The sequence below is a fragment of the Melospiza georgiana genome, chromosome 6 (genome assembly GCF_028018845.1).
Source record: "Melospiza georgiana isolate bMelGeo1 chromosome 6, bMelGeo1.pri, whole genome shotgun sequence".
Lineage (NCBI taxonomy): Eukaryota > Metazoa > Chordata > Aves > Passeriformes > Passerellidae > Melospiza > Melospiza georgiana.
This window is the reverse complement of record NC_080435.1, coordinates 22,386,014-22,404,961: the sequence shown is the minus strand read 5'-3', so window position 1 is coordinate 22,404,961 and position 18,948 is coordinate 22,386,014. Positions and strand designations below refer to the sequence as shown.

Genomic DNA, 18,948 nt, shown 5'->3' with positions numbered 1-18,948 from the left:
ATGGAGGTGAGCCCCATGTCCTCTCTTTTTAGTTCACCAACTGACGGACCTGGTCAGTGTGAGATCAATGTCTTCAGCATGGCCATGGACTTTGTGATGGTGCTTGTTGGCCTCTGTGGGCTGGCTGGGAATGGCGTGTTCCTCTGGCTCCTGCACATTAATGCCATCACTGACTTCATCTTCTATCAGGCCATCACCGACTTCCTCTTCCTCATCTTTATGGTCCCTTCTACCCTGGTATTCCTTGTGGAGGAGGTTTCCTGCTCTGCTATAATGTCCCCACTGTATATGAGCTTGCTTTTCCAGCTGTCACTGTTCACCTACAATATAGGGCTGTACCGGCTGACATTCATCAGCATTCAGAGGTGCAGGTCTGTCCTCTGCCTGTTTTTCTGTGGTTGCCAATTTCCTGAGCACCTGCTGTTGGTGGTGATGAGTGTCCTGTACTGGGCCCTCCTCTTTGTTGTCATTGCTGTCAATCCCACGGTGACTTCCCTGTGCCAGTTACACGAGCAGGAGCAATGCCGGGTGGTTCTCATATCCATGTACGCCCTCAACCTCTTCCTATTTGCTGTACCCATGGTCATTTCCAGCACAATCCTCTTCATTCATCTCAAGCCTGGCTCCCAGCAGCAGCAACACAAGAGGCTTGATGTTGTTGTCTTCCTCATTGCACTCGTCAGTCTGCCCCTCAGTCTCTGGTCTCTCCTGCAGCAGCTCGGTTACACCGTTGTGCCCTCCCAGGTGGTTTTCCTGCTCACCTGCATCCACAGCAGCATCAAACCCTTCATCTACTTCTTGGTGGGGAGATGGAAGAGAGACTGCTTTATGGGGAGCTGCTGGAGACCTTGCTCCATGGAGAGCTGCAGGAAGCACTCCTCCATACACTCCCTAAGGAAGGCAATCCACAGGGTGTTTGAGGAGCCAGAAGAAAACACTGGCTCTGGAAATGATCCCTCTGTGGACACGGGGGTCTGAAACTGTTGATCCCTTCCACTGCACTGCTGATGGACCCTGGGACAGTGGCTGAGAGATTCCTTGAGTCTCCTGATCAATAAATACCCACAGGATCACCCTCCCTGTGCTGCTGCATCCCCAGCCCCTTTCCAGGCCGCTCTGGGCTCTGATCCGTGCTTGGGAGGCCTCAGCCTTGAGGAGCAGCCCCTGGGCTCAGCTCCTGTGTTGCTGATCAGAAACACCCTCTGCTCCCAGCAACTGCTGCTGTCCAACCACCTCCTGGGCTTTCATCAACAGCCTTGGAAATTCTTGTACTGCCCTGGATGCCACAGCCCTTGGCCCAGGGAGGAGATGCAAAGGGATCTGCAGGGAGCATTTCACTGCCTGCCAGGGCAATTGCTCACAGGCACCTTGCACTCACTCTGCCTGGCTGGCTGGCTGTGTGCACACACGTCTGCATCTGCTGGGGCAAATGTGGCAGAAATGCTGCTCTCTCAGCTGTGTTAGTACCTGAGACCTCTCACTGGGTGTCCTGGGTTGACTATATGATGCTTTTATCCCCAGTTGTCTCATTCTGTTTATTTTGAATAATAAGTTTTGTACCTTTAAGAGTGCTTCAATGAGTGAAGCGGGGGAGAGAAGAAGCGTGCAGTTTGTTTTCAGACACTGTACTCCACTCCTCCACATTCCTCCTCCTGGACTGTTGTTGTCTGCAGAAAGACAGTGGGACAGAGCTCTTCTTTTGCATTTTAGTTTGTGTTAGCTAGCTGAGGCAAAGAAGTTCCCTGGACTGTGGTTTTGTTTTGTTTTTTTTTCCTTTTCTTTGGACCTCATGAAACTGCTCTGGCCTGAACACCCAGGAGAGCACTGGAGCTGCAGCTGTGGCCCACGAGGCCGGGCCTGGCCTGCGACATTTCCAGCACCAGAGGGACTGATCAGAGACTGAGTGAGCTGAGCTGCAACCCGGGGATGGGGTTTTCTCAGTTTGTCATCTCTTTTAGAGTGTCAAGGGGTCTCATTGTTTGATATTGTTTTGGTTTTATTGTTTAATAAACACTTTTTTTCCACCTTTCTCCAAGGAGGTATTATTTTTCCCTCCTGGAGCAGTGAGGGGGAGGGGCTGATTGGATGTGCTTTTCCCACCGGAGCCCCTTTGGGGGATTCTTCCAAAAATTTGCTCTAAACCTGGACAGTGAGCACTGAGAAGAGGCAGCTCAGCACCAGGGCCATTGGCACCAAAGGGCAGCAATGGAGGGTGGCAGTGAGCAGGAAGGAGAGCAGCCAGAGCAGGGCACACAGGAGCACCGGGAAGCACTGGGAGCAGGGGCAGGGCCAGCAGGACACGGGAGGACAAACAGAGCTGTGACAGCACTGAGGGCTGTCAGAGAGGAGACAGCAGCAGTGAAAGCCAAGAGGATGGGGACCTTCAGCCCAGCTGTCACAGCCCACGAGCCCAGCTGGTGGCAGAAGCTCTCTGGGACAGAAAATATCCCCAGGGTGATGGTGATGGAGAGCAGGAAGGTGGAGCCAGCCATGGCCAGGCTGAGCACACAGGGGGTGATGGGGTTCCTGTGGATGCAGAAGCTGAGGAGCCAGAGCACAGCCCCATTCCCACCATCCCACACAAGCACAGCAGCAGCAGCAGCAGTGGAACAGGCACTTTGCTCCACTGCCTGCTGTCACACTGGCTCCAGTTGTCGTGGCTCTCCTCATTCCAGCTCCCCTGGGATGCCTTCCCACCGGGCTGGCTCCAGCAGGCAGGGCTGGCTCCCTCCGTGCCAGGGGACAAAGTGCTCATGGGGACACCTCTGCTGCTTCTCCTGCCCTCACACAGCTGCAGGGGTGACAAACAGACACACCAGAGCAACGCTGCTGTGCCCCAAACGTGGCTTTTCCCATCTTTTCCCACCCACAGCTTCCATGTGGAGCAGCACAGGGAGGGGTGAGGGACTTGACAGATGGCAAGGAGGATGTGGGAGCCTGGTCCTGTGTGCCTGGCACAAAAGCCGGGGAGATACCTCCTTCCTGGCTGTGGACAGGACAGAGCTGGAGCAGGAAAACAATTGGAGAAGGAGAGGATTGCCCATGGAGATATCAGAGAAATAATGCCTTTGGGATGGATCTGAGCTGGACTCTCAGGTGTCAGGTGTTGATATCACTGAGCTGCTAGATTCCTTCAGCAGGAGACTCCTTTCAATATTCCCTCCTTTTCCCACAGTGTTTATGGGTTTGAATTCCCTACAGACCTCAATTCTGCCCCCAGAATCAATAACCGGGTTCTACCCAATGAGGGGACCCTGGTGAAGGTGGAAGAGAAGAGTCTGACCTGGTTTCCTCTGGCAGCATGGAGAACTTGCCCGCAGTGCCCTGCCCTCAGCTGCCAGGCTCCAGCTGCTGTCCCTGGGCCGGGATCTGCAGGAGGTTCCCTGGAATGGTCCCTTGGGAAAGGGGAGCGCAGCCCGCGGGCTGAGCCCGAGCAGCGTCCGGCGCGGGCTCTGTCCCAGCTCCTGCCACAGCCCCTGCTCTCCGTGCTGCCTCGTGTTCTCCAGGGCTCTCACACACAGGCAGCTGCCTCAGAGCCTGCCACGGGCTCAGGGCTCTGCTCCTCAGCTGCTCTTCACTCTGCCCGGGAAATGAGCAACGGGAGAGAGCCTCAGCAACCACACCTGTGCCCAAAGCACTTGGGCTCCATCTCAGCTTCTCTTTCATTCATTTTTAAAAAATCCCAATTCCAAAATTTTTTTCTTTTGAACAGGCTGGACTTGCCCCCTCTCATTCCTGAGGTGGATCCTAAGGATCCTGCGCTACAAATGTCCTCTTAAAGTTTGATTTATGATTCAAATCTAGTTTTGCCATGTTTATGCCACAATTGCTGTGGTACTTCACCTTCACCACACAGTTTCCAAGAAGATTCATAAAATAATAATTTCTGTGGCTCAGCTGCAGCACAGACACACAGCAGAGGGGATGATTTAGGATGTCAGCAATGGCATTTCTTCTGAGAAGAGGCAAATCTATGCTCTTTTGGCTTTAATCATTAGAAAGTTGCAGGTTTCCTCTGAGTCATCTTCTGCACTCCTCTGGCAGTCAGGCAGCAGACTACAGGGAATTCCAAGGAATTCCTAGAAAGCTTAGGTGAGATGATTCCCACCCAGGCTGACATGTGCCTCAGGGATCTGGGGTGCTCCTGCTGGACACTGCTGGCCCTCGGACAGAACTATCACCTCCCATCCCTGCTGACACCGTGTTTGTTTCCCCAGCTATGGAATCTCACATCCCCTCACCAGCCCAGTCCTTTCAAGGGCAAACACTTCATGATCCAGGAGCTGATGGGGCTCCAGGAGAGGTGGAGAGGGACTTTGGACAAGGGCATGGAGTGACAGGACAAGGGGGAATGGCTTCCCATTGACAGAGGGTGGGGTCAGATTGGATATTGGGAAAAAGTTCTTCCCTGTGAGGGTGCTGAGGCCCTGCCATACATGGCCCACAGAGGCTGTGGCTGTCCCTGGATCCCTTGAAATGTCCAAGGCCAGGCTAGATGGGATTTGGAGCAATTGGGCATAGTGGAAGTTGTCTCTGCTTGCAGAGGCACAGTTTGGAATCAGACAACCACAAAAACAACCCCAAGTGTTCCCACGACTTGGGAGGAGGTGCAGAAGGAACACTGGTGAAGGAATGGCAAGGAGTTCACAGCACCCTGGTCCCACATAACTTTCATTGCATCATCAAGGGGATTGGCAGTAATTAGGATGGGCTCCAAGTGCTGATAGCCTGGCTGCAAGCAACTGAGGGTTGTTCTTCCCTTGTGCTCGGTGAGCCTGCACTGGAATGAGAAAAATGGGAATTCTTGCCTCATTTGTGCTTCCTTTGGCCCAGTGGAGGTTTTGGAAATGGTTCTGGAGTTCTTGCCAGAATAGGAGCAGTTTCTGACAAGCCCCCAAATGCTTCAACAGCACTGCCCGCAGCATTCCAGTGCCACGAGCACCACCAGCATCCCTCTGCTGCTGGAATGACAGTGAAACCTCAGAAAAGAGAAATGAGCGATGGTAGAGAGAGAGAAGGCAGTTGGAGTGTAGGACATTCAGCAGGGATGGAATGTTTCTAATCAGAAAGAAATGAGGAGCCATTTCAAAATTCTTCATGTGCACTTGTGAAAAAAGTCACTTTCTTTGTCGCGAAGAAAAAATTATTCAGGATAAATACTTGGAGCGAAGCTCTGACGCAGCTGAAGTTGTAAAACAAATAGCATCTGCCCTATGATCCCACCGAGCCTTGGGGAGCAACATCAGGACAAGGCACGGAGAGGAGCCAGCAGGACAGGACCGGGGAGCTCCTGGTGACCTGGGCACTTTCTCCTTCATGTCCCTGACCTGGCAGGAGCCGCTTTAGGACATGGATCCCAAAGGAGCAAGAGGGACCAGGAAGCGCCGCTGATCTGCACAGAGCCCTTTGCCTGCTGCTGCCCCACAGGGAACAGGTCAGTGGAATGTTTGCCTTCCTCCCTACCCCACCTTCCTCTCCTGCAGCAGCTGCTCTGTTCCTGACACACTCTCCGGGTGACCGCAGGGCCCTCCGCAGCTCCTCTCTCCTCTGCCCTCAGCTTCCCTTTTACATTTCCTGCCAAACAGCCGACCCCCCTCACCTCAGTCCTCCCTACTGAATCCTTCCCACTGCAGGGAGCTGCTGAGGAGCCACATGGTCCATTCCTGGATTCTCCAAGCACTGACTGCCCATCCACTCTGACCACAGCCAGGGGCCACATCCCACTGCCTGCCCAGCGTCCATCCAGGGAGGTGACCACCGTGTCCCCATCTCCTGCCTCACCCACTGAAGGCGATGATCTGTGTGAGACAGATGTCACCACCGTGGCCATACACAGTGTGACCCTGCTCATCTGCATCTGTGGGCTGGCTGGGAACGGGGCTGTCATCGGCCTCCTCAACCTGAAAATCCCCAACTATCGCTTCTTTGTCCTGGCTGTCACTGATTTCCTCTTCCTCCTGCTCACAGTCCCCTCTGCCCTCCTTTTCCTGGTGGAGGATGTGTCCTGCTCTCCTGTCATGCCCCTGCTGTACCTGAGTTTCCTTTTCCAGCTTTCAGTGGTCTCCTACTACTGGGCGCTGTTATGGCTGATGCCCAGGAGGCGTGTTGTATATATGGACAAGCTCTGCAAGTTCTGCTGTCACTGTAACCTTCCTCTACGCCTGAGGTGGGTGGTGGGAAGTGTCCAATACTGGGCCTTCTTTGCTCTCTTTGCTCTCATCCCCACAGTGACATTCCTGTGCCCATCAGATGAGCAGGAGCTCTGCCAGGCAGCTCTCATCTCCATGTACATCATCATGATGCTCCTCTTCGCTACACCCATGCTCGTTTCCAGCACAGTTTAATTCATAAATTCCAAGTGGGACTCCCAGCAGCAGCAACCCAAAAGGCAGGACATTGTTATCCTCATCATTGCGCTCTTCACTCTCCTCCTCAGCCTCTGCAATTTCCTGCAGCACCTCAGTTACATCGCTGTTTCCTCCCAGGTTGTTTTCCTGCTCGCCTGCATCCACAGCAGCATCAAACCTCTCATCTACTTCTTGTTGGGGAGCTGCTGGAGGCCCTGCTCCGTGGGGTCCCTCCGGCTCTCCCTCCAGAGGGTCTTTGAGGGGCAGAAAAAGAAACTGCATGCAGAAATGATCCTGCCATGGACACAGGGGTCTGAGCCTTTTCATTCCTCCCACTGCTCTGCTGAGTTACCCGAGGACAGTGGCTGAGGATTTCCTTGAGTCTACTCATTAACCAATATCCATAGGATCACCCTCCCCATGGTGCTGTATTCCTGCAGGAGAAGGGAGCAGGGGCATTGCCTTGGGTGATTTTTGTGGGATGCTCTGCAGGGAGCACACTGGAGCATGGCTTTCCTCCTCCCTCCTGCATCCAGATGGCTCCAAGCAGTGCAGTTGGGCTCAGTGCTGTTCCCCAGCTCTATTCCCCATGCAATGACCCTCATGGCCTCAGCCCCAGGGAATGAACTCCATCTCCTTTGGCTCAGCAGATGAGTTGCATGGTGTTTCCAGGGAGCTCTTGCCTTCAAAGAATGGGACACCTTAACCCCTGGGGACACACCCAGCACGGGGTGGCAGTGATTTCCCAAATCCCTGCAGGGCTGGTGCCTCTGGATGGCAGGAGAGGGGTTGGGATCACAGGGAGCATCCTTCCCCTTCTGTCCAGCAGAGCCGGCCCTGCATTCCCAGCTGATGGGAAGGGACACCAGGAAGGGCTGCAGAGCTGGGGAGGGACAGCAACATTCCCTTATCCTTTCAGTGGGAATTTGTCACATTCTTCAATTCCAGAATTGAATCCTTCTGAGGAAAGTGCAGGGTCAATGATGAACTCCACTGAACTCCTGTGCCTGTATCCAGAAAGTACATGCAATATGGAAATTCCCATCACCAGATGCTTGCACTATTTAATTGCACAGAAATTAGGGGCTTATGCTGCTCTTCTGCAGAATGGGGCCATCCATCCTCTGGTTCCCCAGCATCAGAGTCCGGGGAAGCCCTTGAGCACCTCCATCCTGAACCTGATTGGAGAGCAGCAGGGCCTGATGGGCAGAGCCTCAACACGCGGAGCGGCCATGGGATGGGATGGAATGGGATGGCATGGGATGGCATGGCATGGCATGGCATGGCATGGCATGGCATGGCATGGCGTGGTTTGGCATGGCACGGCATGGCATGAGGACAGGAGATGGGAATTGGGAGTGATACCAAAATCAGCCACAATAAACTTTCCAACACAATAAGAAGCATTAGGCAGCAGGTGACACACAGATGGATCTCGCCATATTTCTGTTTGGGGTGAGATTTTACAACAGGGTTTTTTTCCATCATAACCTCACACTACAGTTAAAGTGTGTTTCTTATCTATTATATAAACATCACTTTCCTAGTACTCGTTTCCATGCATCCACCTCCTTCTCCAAGTCCGTTCCTGGCCCTGGAGGATCATTCGCAGTGGTCTCTGGTGATTGTATTCACTGAGTGCTGAGATATTAAAGGTGACCTTGACTTGAACTTTTCCTTTGGCCACGTGCTCTTGCTTCTTCTTACAGAACTTGCCCCAAAACCCCTGCAGGCCTCCAAATATGTTTCTGCACTGGTTCCAGCCACATTTACCATCCTCTGTCCTGCTCTGGAGCACATTGGAGCTGGGCTTTCCTCCTGCCTCCTGGGTCTAAGAACCCCATGGCCAGGAGGAGCAGAGACACTGCCAGGGCTCCCTGGTGGATCAGGGAAGGATCGGGGCTTTTCCGGGGCACAGGGGTCCCCAGGGATGGTGTGGGGTGTTGCAGGCAGTTTCAGAGGGGTCAGGAGAGGCTCGGAGCGGGTTGGAGGGGGTCTGGATGCCGACAATCCCAAATCACCACACTGGAGGAGAGCAGAGCCTGACAGGCCACGCTCAGAGTGGGGGAACAGCTCCATCTGGGAAAGCTGTGGGATGTGATAGGATGGGGTGAGGATGGGGCGTGGGGTGGGATGGGGATGGGGAGCAGGGATGACGATGGGATCAGGATAGGAGGAGGAAGTAGCTCAACTGTGCTTCCTTGGGACCAGAGCATGTTTTTGCAATGATCTCAGAGCCCTTCCCGGAACAGGAGTTGTTTCTGAGAAGCACCCAGCTGCCTCACCCACACTGCCAGCACTGCCAGCATCATTTCTGTGCAACCGGCACCACCAGCTGGTGCTGCAGGGACAATGACCCCTCAGGCAAGAGAAACGAGGAATGATAAAACCCTGTCAGGTGAGGGAAGGCAGATGCACAATGGGACACTCTGCAGGGAAGAGTGCTTTTCAGCACGAGGGAATGAGGACACAATCACAAAAAATTTCATTTAGAGCTTCTGAGAAAAGCTACTTCCTCTGAAGAAAAAAAAATAAAAATAAAAAGAAACCAAAAACCACATGCATGGTAAATTACTCAGACAAACTGAATTTCTGAAGCAGGTAAAGTTACAATTTTTGACTTCCCCACTCCCATGTGATTCAACCAAGCCCTGGGGAGCAACACCAGGACAGGGCACAGACAGGAGCCAGCAGGATGGGAATGGGGAGCTCCTGGTGACCTGGGCACTTTCTCCTTCATGTCCCTGAACTGGCAGGAGCCGCTTCAGGACATGGATCCCAAAGGAGCAAGAGGGACCAGGTAGCGCCGCTGATCTGCACAGAGCCCTTTGCCTGCTGCTGCCCCACAGGGAACAGGTCAGTGGAATGTTTGCCTTCCTCCCTACCCCACCTTCCTCTCCTGCAGCAGCTGCTCTGTTCCTGACACCCTCTCCCAGTGATTGCAGTGCCCTCCCAAGCTACCCCTTCTCTGCCCTGTGCATTCCATCTGTCATTGAATCAGCTGAAATAAACTTTCTAACTCAATGGGAAGCATTAAGAAGTAGGAATTCCCTACCTGCACAGAAGGTTCTCTCCCTGATGTCTGTGCAGTGAGATTTTAGAACAGGGGTTTTATCCATCATAACCACACACAGTCATTAATGTGTTTGTTATCTAATACATAAACATCACATTCCTAGGACCCATTCAAAGGCATCCTCCTCCTTCTCCAAGTCCTTGCCTGATCCTGGAAGATCATTCAGAGTGTGTCTCTGGTGGTTGTATTCTCTGAGACATTAAAGTGACCTTGCCTTGAACTTTTCCTTTGGCCATGTGCTCTTGCTTTTTGTTACAGAACTTCCCCCAAAACCATTGCAGGCCTCCAAATCTGTTTCTGCACTGGCTACAGCCACGTTTATCATCCTGTGTGATCCTGAGGAGCACACTGGAGTTGGGCTTTCCTCCTCCCTCCTGGGTCCTAGAACCCTATGGCCAGGATGAGCAAGGACACTGCAGAGGGTCCCAGAAGGATCATGGCAGAATCACGGCTGTTGGGGGTGAAAAGGGGGCCCCGGGGACGGTGTGGGGTGATGGAGGCGGTTTTGCAGGGGTCAGGAGAGGCTCGGAGCAGGTTGGAGGGGGTCTGGCTACTGACAATCCCAAATCTCCCCACTGGAGGAGAGCAGAGCCTGACAGGCCACGCTCAGAGTGGGGAACGGCTCCATCTGGGAAACCTGTGGGATGTGATAGGATGGGGTGAGAATGGAGAGCAGGGATGAGGATGGGATCAGGATAGGAGGAAGCCACTCAGCTGTGCTTCCTCAGCCCACAGCATGTTTTTGCAATGATCTCAGAGCCCTTTCTGGAACAGGAGTTGTTTATGACAAGCACCCAGCTGCCTCAGCAGCACTGCCTGCACTGCCAGTGCCACCAGCACCACCGGCATCCCTCTGGTGCTGGAGGGACAATGACCCCTTGGGGAAGAGAAATGAGGAATGGTAGGAACCTATCTAGAGACGGAAGGCAATTGGAGAATGGGACACTCTGCAGACATGGAGTGTTTCTCATCAGGAGAGAAAGAGGAACCAATCACAAAAATCTTCATTTAGAGCATCTGAAAAAACCCACATCCGCTGTAGGAAAAAAAATATGCCAAAAAAAACCCCACACCCAACATAAATACCTCAGAGGAACTCAATTTCTGAAGTAGGCAAAGGTGCAATTTTTGATTCCCTCACTCCCCCCATGACTGCACCAAGCCTTGGGGAGCAACAACAGGACAGGGCACAGAGAGGAGCCAGCAGGATGGGAATGGGGAGCTCCTGGTGACCTGGGCACTTCCTCCTTCATGTCCCTGACCTGGCAGGAGCCGCTTTAGGACATGGATCCCAAAGGAGCAAGAGGGACCAGGAAGCGCCGCTGATCTGCACAGAGCCCTTTGCCTGCTGCTGCCCCACAGGGAACAGGTCAGTGGAATGTTTGCCTTCCTCCCTACCCCACCTTCCTCTCCTGCAGCAGCTGCTCTGTTCCTGACACCCTCTCCCGGTGACTGCAGTGCCCTCCCCAGCTCCTCTCTCTCCTCCTGAGCATCCCATCTGCATCCTAATACTGGAATGGGCCAGAACAAACTTTATGACACAGTTCAAAGCATGAGCAATCATTGACCTGCACAGGACACAGAGGGATCTCTCCTTGTGTTGTGTGTATGGTGAGACTTTACAACGGGGTATTAATCCATTAGTGTCCCATTCCTCGGCTGTTCTAATGGCCTGGAAAGGCTCTGGATGGCCTTGGGGCAGCCCACACTCCAAAGGACGAAAGGAGTCTTCAGGTTTTTCAGTTCTTCAGTGTTGTTTAATAGTTTTTATCTACAATATTTTCTCCCGGCCTGACAGAGGTCCGCACAGCAAGCCAGCCATGAGCTCACTGCCTGCCCTCGGGGCGGTCACTTATCTTTATACCAAAAACTACGTGTCAGATATTTACCTTTTCTCCCCAATACCTTTCACCCTTATTGACAAGTGCACATTCAGTAAGAACCAATCTCAAAGTGCCACCATCACCACCGAAGATGGATGACAAGAAGAAGAAGAAGAAGGACAGGACACGCCCTAATTCCTCCATCTTGTCCCCTAGAACGCCCCTGTACCGAGATTCTAAAACCTGTGTTTTCACTCTATAATTAATCTATCCCTTCACCATTTATCCCCATGTGATCCTCCCATCCTCATACAGGTGTTGCTTCCTGTGCAGGATTAAAGTCCAACCACCAAACACTTCTGGCAACGTTCCAGGACTTCCGAGCCCCCCAAGGGTTGTCTCAGTGACTCTGCACATCAGGAATGCTGTGCTGAGTTCCCACACATTAGAACCAGATGTAGGCATTAAAAAGTTTTTTTTTTTTATCTAATACACAAAAACCATTTTCCTAGAATTCATTTCCATGCATCCACCTCCTCCTGGAAGCCCTTTTATGATCCTGGAGGTTTATTAAGAGGGGTCACATTCAATGCATGCTGCCATATTAAAGGTGCCCTTGCCTTGAACTTTTCCTCTGGCCAAGCACTGTTGTTTCTTCCTCCAGAATTTGCCCCAAAACCACTGCAGGCCTCCTGATCTGTTTCTGCACTGGTTCCTGCCGTGTTTGTCATCCTGTCTGCCAGGCTTTACATCCTGCGAGAAACAACCACCCACTTTTTAAAATTTCTAAAGGTTTAATAAACCTTAACAAAAAATGCGACAAAAGGAGTAAATAAGGAGAAGCAGGCCTGGGAGCTTCCCTCATGGCTGCCCACCACGTGGCTGGCTGATCTTCAAGATGGATGCTTCACCTTTGATACCCCGGGGGTTGCATCAGCTAAACCTGGCCCCTCCCAAAGTCTGTCAGTCAGCCCTTCTTTGTGTTTATTGCTGGAGCCTGCTTTCCTGCAGCTTGACTGGAGGGTCAGGTGTTCTCATGCTGCACCTCTTCCCCCCCCAGCAACAAGCTTTTGTACACCCCTTCTTTCTACCTGTCCTAGATGACTCAGGCTCTCTGATGGAAACAGTACAGAGGGGGGAGAAGAGGACTCTGGGGACGACAGGGGACATGTAAACAACAGATTGCAATAACATAATTATACATCAATAAAGCTTCTCTTAATATTCACAAAGTATTCATCCCTTAACTGTGAGAGCCAATGATCCCATTATCCATCTATAACACATTGTTTTAATTTTGGCAACTTTCCTTTTAAAAAACTTCAGAAGAACTGAAAATATTTATTTTCTGTGTTATTTATCAGCCTCCTGTCAAACAGCCCAACCCCCCCACCTCCCTCTCCCACCCCACAATTCCCACTGCCCTCCTCCCCTGCACATCTCACTCCTCCCCACTGAATCCTTCCTACTGCAGGGAGCTGCTCAGGAGCCACATGGTCCATCCCTGCATTCTCCAAGCCCTGATTGCCCATCCACTCTGACCACAGCCAGGGGCCACATCCCACTGCCTGCCCAGCACCCATCCAGAGGATGTACATCGTGTCCCCCCCTGCCAACTAACCCACTGAAGGGCAAGATCTGTGTGACACAGATGTCCCCAGCATGGCCACACACAGTGTGACACTGCTCATCTGCCTCTATGAGCAGGCTGGGAATGCGGCTGTGCTCTGGCTCCTCGGGTTTCGCATCCAGAGGGACACCATGAAACCCATCACTGCCTACATCCTTGATTTGGCCATCATCAGCTTCCTCTTCTTGGTCCCCTCCTCTCTGCTCTTCCTGCAGGAGCATTTCTCCTGCTCCTCCATCAGGCCCCCACCATCCATACGCTTCCTTTTCCTCCTCTTCCCGATGTTCCACAGCGTAGGGCTGTACCGGCTGACGGCCATCAGCATCGAGAGGGGCAGGTCCATGCTCTGCCCACCTGGGCTCTTCTGCCACCTTCCCCAGGGCCTCTCATGGGTGGTGGTCAGTGCCGTGCTCTGGGCCCTTTCCATCACTGTCATTGCTGCCATTTCTGCAGTGAATTCCCTGTGCCAGTCACAGGAACACAAGCTCTGCTGCTGCGGGGCTCTCATCTCCCTCTACATCCTCAACTTCCTCGTCTTTGCTCCATCCATGGTCATTTCCAGCACAATCCTCTTCATTCACTTCAAGGGTAGCTCCCAGCAGCAGCAATCCAAGAGCCTTGACATCATTGTCTTCCTCGCTGTGCTCCTCACTCTCCCCCTCAGTCTCTGCAATTTCCTGCAGCAGCTCGGCTACACCACTGTGTCCCCCCAGGTTGTTCTCCTGTTTGCCTGCATGCACAGCAGCATCAACCCCTTCATCTACATCTCAGTAACAAAGTGCTGGAGGTGCTGCTCCATGGGGTCCCTCAGGGAGTGCCTCCAGAAGGTGTTTGAGGAGCCAGAAGGGAGCACTGCCCCCAGTAATGATGCCACCATGGACAGGGGGATCTGAGCCTGTTGAACCCTTCAAGTGTCCCCATGCAGGACCATGGGGCAGTGACTGAGGATCACCCTCCCACCCTTATTCCTGAAGGGAAAGAGAACAGAGGAAGTGAAAAGGGCCATATGGGACGGATGCTCTGCACAGAGCACATTGGAGCATGGATTTGCTCCTCCCTCACAGGTCCTAGAGCACTGTTCCCCAAATGCATCCTTCCCAACACGGCTGTGATCCCAAAATTCCCCCTGGCACCTGGTTCCTGCATCCCACTGAGGTCTGACATCAATAAACAGCACCGTGAACCCTGAGCTGCCTTTGTCCCCTCTGCCAGCGCTTCCCGCCTTCCTCTGGCTGCTGCTGCCAGCCGGGAATGTGGCTGGAGGGAGGGGACAGAGAGGTAGTTAGCCAGGAATTCGTGACTGTTTAGGAATTTCTGTAATGAACTGTGTTTAATTAGTCAAGGCTTTTTTGACTGTGTTTTTTTAGCTGGTTTTGATTTAGATCTCTGTTGGCTGAGTGCTAGTAGAAAACTTTATCAGCGCATACCCCATAGAGAACTTAATAGGTAGAGAAAAAACTCAATAAAGTACTTTTAATGGTCATCATTTAACTAGAAATAATTGGATGTCAAAGAATAAGAATGATATCTTGAGAGGCTTAGTATTTCAGAGGCCTATACATACCAAAAGACATAATTAATAAATTGCAAGACATAAATTGCAATGGCAATAAGAGAGGCATTTCCTAGGCTTGTACATCAAATTTAATAAAATATTGTTTACTGAAAAATACCCCAGGTTATTGATTTAACTAAGATAGATGGCATATTCTAGTACTAATTAAAAGAAACAAAACACCTATACCATGACGTAAGAAACTGTGTCCACATTTGGGAGTATCTATAAAAAGTCTGGGATATTATAATGCATAAAAATGCCTGAAATGTGTTGTTTCTGTGAACCTGTCTATGACATATATATATTTCCAATATATTCAAAATTTGGACTAAAACATTCTTATTAGTCTAACACAGTTTTGCTGATAGACTTAAACTTCTTGGTGTCAGAGGGGACACAGCCATGGCTTGTGCTCCCTGAAGCAACCATGATCCCCAGTGCCAGAGCTGGGCTGGCACGGACACGATGGCCCAGGGGCTCAGCATTCCCCACCCCGAGTGCTATGTGAGTGTCACAGCAGAGATCTCCCCTGAGATCTTTAATTTTTAATTTTGTGAGCCAGGTGCAAAGGTGTCTCTGCCTCCAGAAATTCTTCCTCTCCACTGCCTTCAGCTGCTCCCTCAGCAGGCTCAGGTGGTGCAGCAGCAAGGAGAGGAGGAGGCCGTGATCCTCAGCACAGCCACCCCCTTCCAGGGGCAGAGTGACACCTGTGTTTGTCACCATGGGCTCCACGGGGCATCACCCCCCTCTCTGGGGCTTCCCTGAGGCCACCAGCCCCACCACACCCCACACCTTCCCTCCAGCCCCACCACACCCCACACCTTCTCCCCTGCCCCACCACACCCCACACCTTCTCTCCAGTCCCACCACACCCCACACCTTCTCTCCAGCCCCACCACACCCCACACCTTCTCTCCAGCCCCACCACACCCCACACCTTCCCACCACATCTTCCCAGCAGCTCCATCATGTCCCACCCCTCCCACACCACCCTCCCATCCCACTCCCCATGCAGCCCACCCACCTCCCGTCCTTCCCATCCCTCCCAGCCCCGGGCCTCAGGCTCCACTCCCTCCCCATGGGCTGCTCACCCCAGCCTGCCCCGGAAGGCTTTGGGGCCGTCTTTCTCTTGGAGATGCCCCTTCCCAGCTCCATCCCTGCTCTCCAGCCCCCCAACCTCCTCTGGACACAAACAAGAGGCACTACAGGGATGGCCCCACTGCTGTTCATTGGGCTGCAGAAGCATGGAATTGCCAGGAGGAGCAGAAACACTGCTGGGGCTCCTGAGTGGGGCAGGAGAGGAGCGGGGCTGTCTGGAGGGGAAGGCAGCCTGGCGGGAATTTCTAGAGGATGTCAGAGGGGGCATGATGCCTTAGGATTTTAGCCTTTCTGTTTTTCATATCCTGTATTGCATTAGTGCATAACTCTAAACTCCATGGAAAGTGTTAGTTAACTGTCTGCACATTTTGGTCAGACAAAACAATCCCTCTAGGCATGAAATTCAAGGACACTCTACTGCCTCAGGCCAAGAAAAGTACAGACAAAAATGAAGTGGGGGAGGGCCAACTGGGCTTAAATGACTTCATTACCTGAAGCTGTAATTGGAGGATTAACCCTTGATTCGTAAATGGATCAAATGTATATCTGTCTGAAAAACTCATGGCCGTTGTCCATTTTGGGTACAGCCCCTCTCGGAGGCTTGGAGAGCCCAAGGTGAACCTTTGGAAGGCCTTTCATCAATGCCTCCTTTTATTCTCTTCACCTGCTCTGCCCTCTGTTCCAGGGAGCCAGCCCAAGGCATCAGGCAGACAGGGGCTGGAGGGGGCAGGAGGGCTCTGGGTGCCACCAATGCCAAATCTGCCACTGGAGAGCAGCAGAGCCCAACAGGCCACACCTGCAGCCAGGGAGAGGCCAGGGACTGGGAACCCATCGGGTTGGGATGGGAGGGATGGGATGGGATGGGATGGGATGGGATGGGATGGGATGGGATGGGATGGGATGGGATGGGATGGGATGGGATGGGATGAGATGGGATGGGATGGGATGGGATGGGATGGGATGGGATGGGATGGGATGGGATGGGATGGGATGGGATGGGATGGGATGGGATGGGATGGGATGGGATGGGATGGGATGCGATGCGATGCGATGGGATGGGATGCGATGCGATGCAATGGGATGCGATGGGATGCGATGCAATGGGATGCGATGGGATGCGATGGATGAGGAGTGATAACAAAATCAGACAGAATAAAGTAGCTAACATACACCAGTGGTGTTACCAAGGGAAGTATTATGCAGCAGGACATGCAGAAGGATCTCTCAATTTTTTTGTGTGTGTTGTGAGACTTTAAACCATGTTTTTATTCATTATAACCACATATAGACATTAAAAAGTTTTTCTTTTCTTAAGAACACTGTGAAAAACGCCAATCACTTGTTTTTAAAATTTTTAAAAGTTTAATAGTAATAAAATGGTTAAAGAAATGGTAACACAATTAGATTAATAACAATTTGGACATATTGAATTAAGACAACATGAAACAATAAAAACAAAGAGTTACGGATGTCCGGGTACCTTTTTCTGGTCATCACGAGCCCGAAAAAGGACACCCCTTAACAAAGGATTAACCCTTAAGAACAATGACCCGTTGCATATTCATACACTTCATGCATGATTTATAAATTCCATTCAAACACAGGATTCCATCTGGTCAGTGTCAGCTTCTTCCTTCTAATCCTAACAGCACCTCCAAGGCGGGAAGAAGTTAGTTTCTTCTGATAAGAAGGCAATAAATTCCCTTTCTATGAAAGATTTAGGTGTCCTGTGGCTGCTATCTCGCTGCAAGCCCTTTCTGTTAAACAAAGCATCTTACATAGCATAGTTTCTATTTTAACAATTTTCATAACCTAAAACTATATTTAACACACTACTTAAGAGAATTAATACAGCATTACTTTCTAACACAATACATATAATATTCGCGAAAAGCCAATCATAAAATACATGCATTTTTCACAACACCTTAAACAAAAACATTAATACCAGTTTCCTAGAACTCCCTTCCATGCATCCACTTCCTACTGGGAGTCCTCTGATGGCACTGGAGATTCATTCAGAGGGGCTTCTAGTGGTTGTATTCACTGAGTGCTGTGATATTAAAGATGACCTTGCCTTGAACTTTTCCTTTGGCCATGTGCTCTTGCTTCTTGTTACAGAACTTACCCCAAAACCATTGCAGGCCTCCAAATCTGTTTCTGCACTTGCTCCAGCCACCAGGGTCCACATCTTTACGTATGTTTATCAATTTGCCCAGTTAATCTTTAAGCAACTTCAGGAGAGTTGAAAAAGTTTATTCTCTCTTCTTTATCAATCCCCTGCACACCCGCCCAACCCTCCCACCCTCGCTCCCACCCCAGCATTTCCACTACTCTCTTCCCCTGCACATCTCACTCCTCCCCACTGAATCCTTCTCACTGCAGGGAGCTGCTGAGGAGCCACATGGTCCATCCCTGGATTCTCCAAGCACTGACTGCCCATCCACTCTGACCACAGCCAGGGCCACATCCCACTGCCTGCCCAGTGTCCATCCATGGAGGTGACCACCGTGTCCCCATCTCCCGCTTCACCGACTGAAGGAGATGATCTGTGTGACACAGATGTCAGCAGCGTGGCCATACACAGTGCAGCAGTGATCATTGGCCTCTGTGGGCTGGCTGGGAACGGGGCTGTCATCGGCCTCCTTACCCTGAAAAGCAGGAACGCTGGCATATTTGACCTGGCTGTCATTGACTTCCTCTTCCTCCTCTTTGCAGTGCCCTCTGCCCTCTTCATCCTGGTGGAAGATTTGTCTTGCTCTCCCATCCTGCCCATGATGTACATGAATTTCGTTTTCCATCTGTCATTGGTCTCCTACTACTGGGCGCTGTTCCGGCTGACACGCAGCAGCCCAGTGCGTTATATGCACAACTTCTGCAAGTTCTGCTGCCGCTGCGACCTTCCTCTGCGTCTGGTGTGGGTGGTGGACACTGTCCAATACTGGGCCATCTTTGCTGTCTTCACTGTCCTTCCCACGGCAACATTCCTGTGCCCAACACAGCAGCAGGAGCTCTGCAGGGCAGCTCTTATCCCTGTGTACACCATCACCCTGCTCCTCTTTGCTGTACCTGTGGTCATTTCTCACACAGTTGATTTCATTAAGGCCAAGAGGGGTTCCCAGCAGCAGCAACCCAAGAGGCGTGACATCGTTATCGTCATCATTGTGCTCTTCACTTTGCTCCTTAGTCTCTGCAATTTCCTGCAGCAGCTCAGTTACACGGTTGTGCCCTCCCAGGTTGTTTTCCTGCTCACCTGTGTCTACAGCAGCATCAAACCCTTAATCTACCTCTTGGCAGGGAGGTGCAGGAGGCCCTGCTCTGTGGAGTCCCTCCAGCTCTCCCTCCAGAGGGTCTTTGAGGAGCCAAAAGACAAAAAAGCCCACAGAAAGGATAGTGCCATGGACACGGGGGTCTGA

General features: G+C 51.8%; 2 protein-coding genes and 2 pseudogenes across 2 annotated transcripts; all 4 read left to right on the top strand.

The window, feature by feature from the left end:
* On the top strand, positions 1-978 carry LOC131084564 (proto-oncogene Mas-like). Its single transcript, XM_058026136.1, has one exon. The coding sequence runs from the start codon at positions 1-3 to the stop codon at positions 976-978; it is 978 nt and encodes a 325-aa protein (XP_057882119.1).
* Positions 979-5,000: 4,022 nt separating this feature from the next.
* LOC131084918 (mas-related G-protein coupled receptor member H-like) lies at positions 5,001-6,664 on the top strand (annotated as a pseudogene).
* Positions 6,665-12,836: 6,172 nt separating this feature from the next.
* On the top strand, positions 12,837-13,769 carry LOC131084917 (mas-related G-protein coupled receptor member H-like; annotated as a pseudogene).
* A 4,258-nt stretch (positions 13,770-18,027) lies between these two features.
* On the top strand, positions 18,028-18,948 carry LOC131085000 (mas-related G-protein coupled receptor member H-like). Its single transcript, XM_058026772.1, has one exon. The coding sequence runs from the start codon at positions 18,028-18,030 to the stop codon at positions 18,946-18,948; it is 921 nt and encodes a 306-aa protein (XP_057882755.1).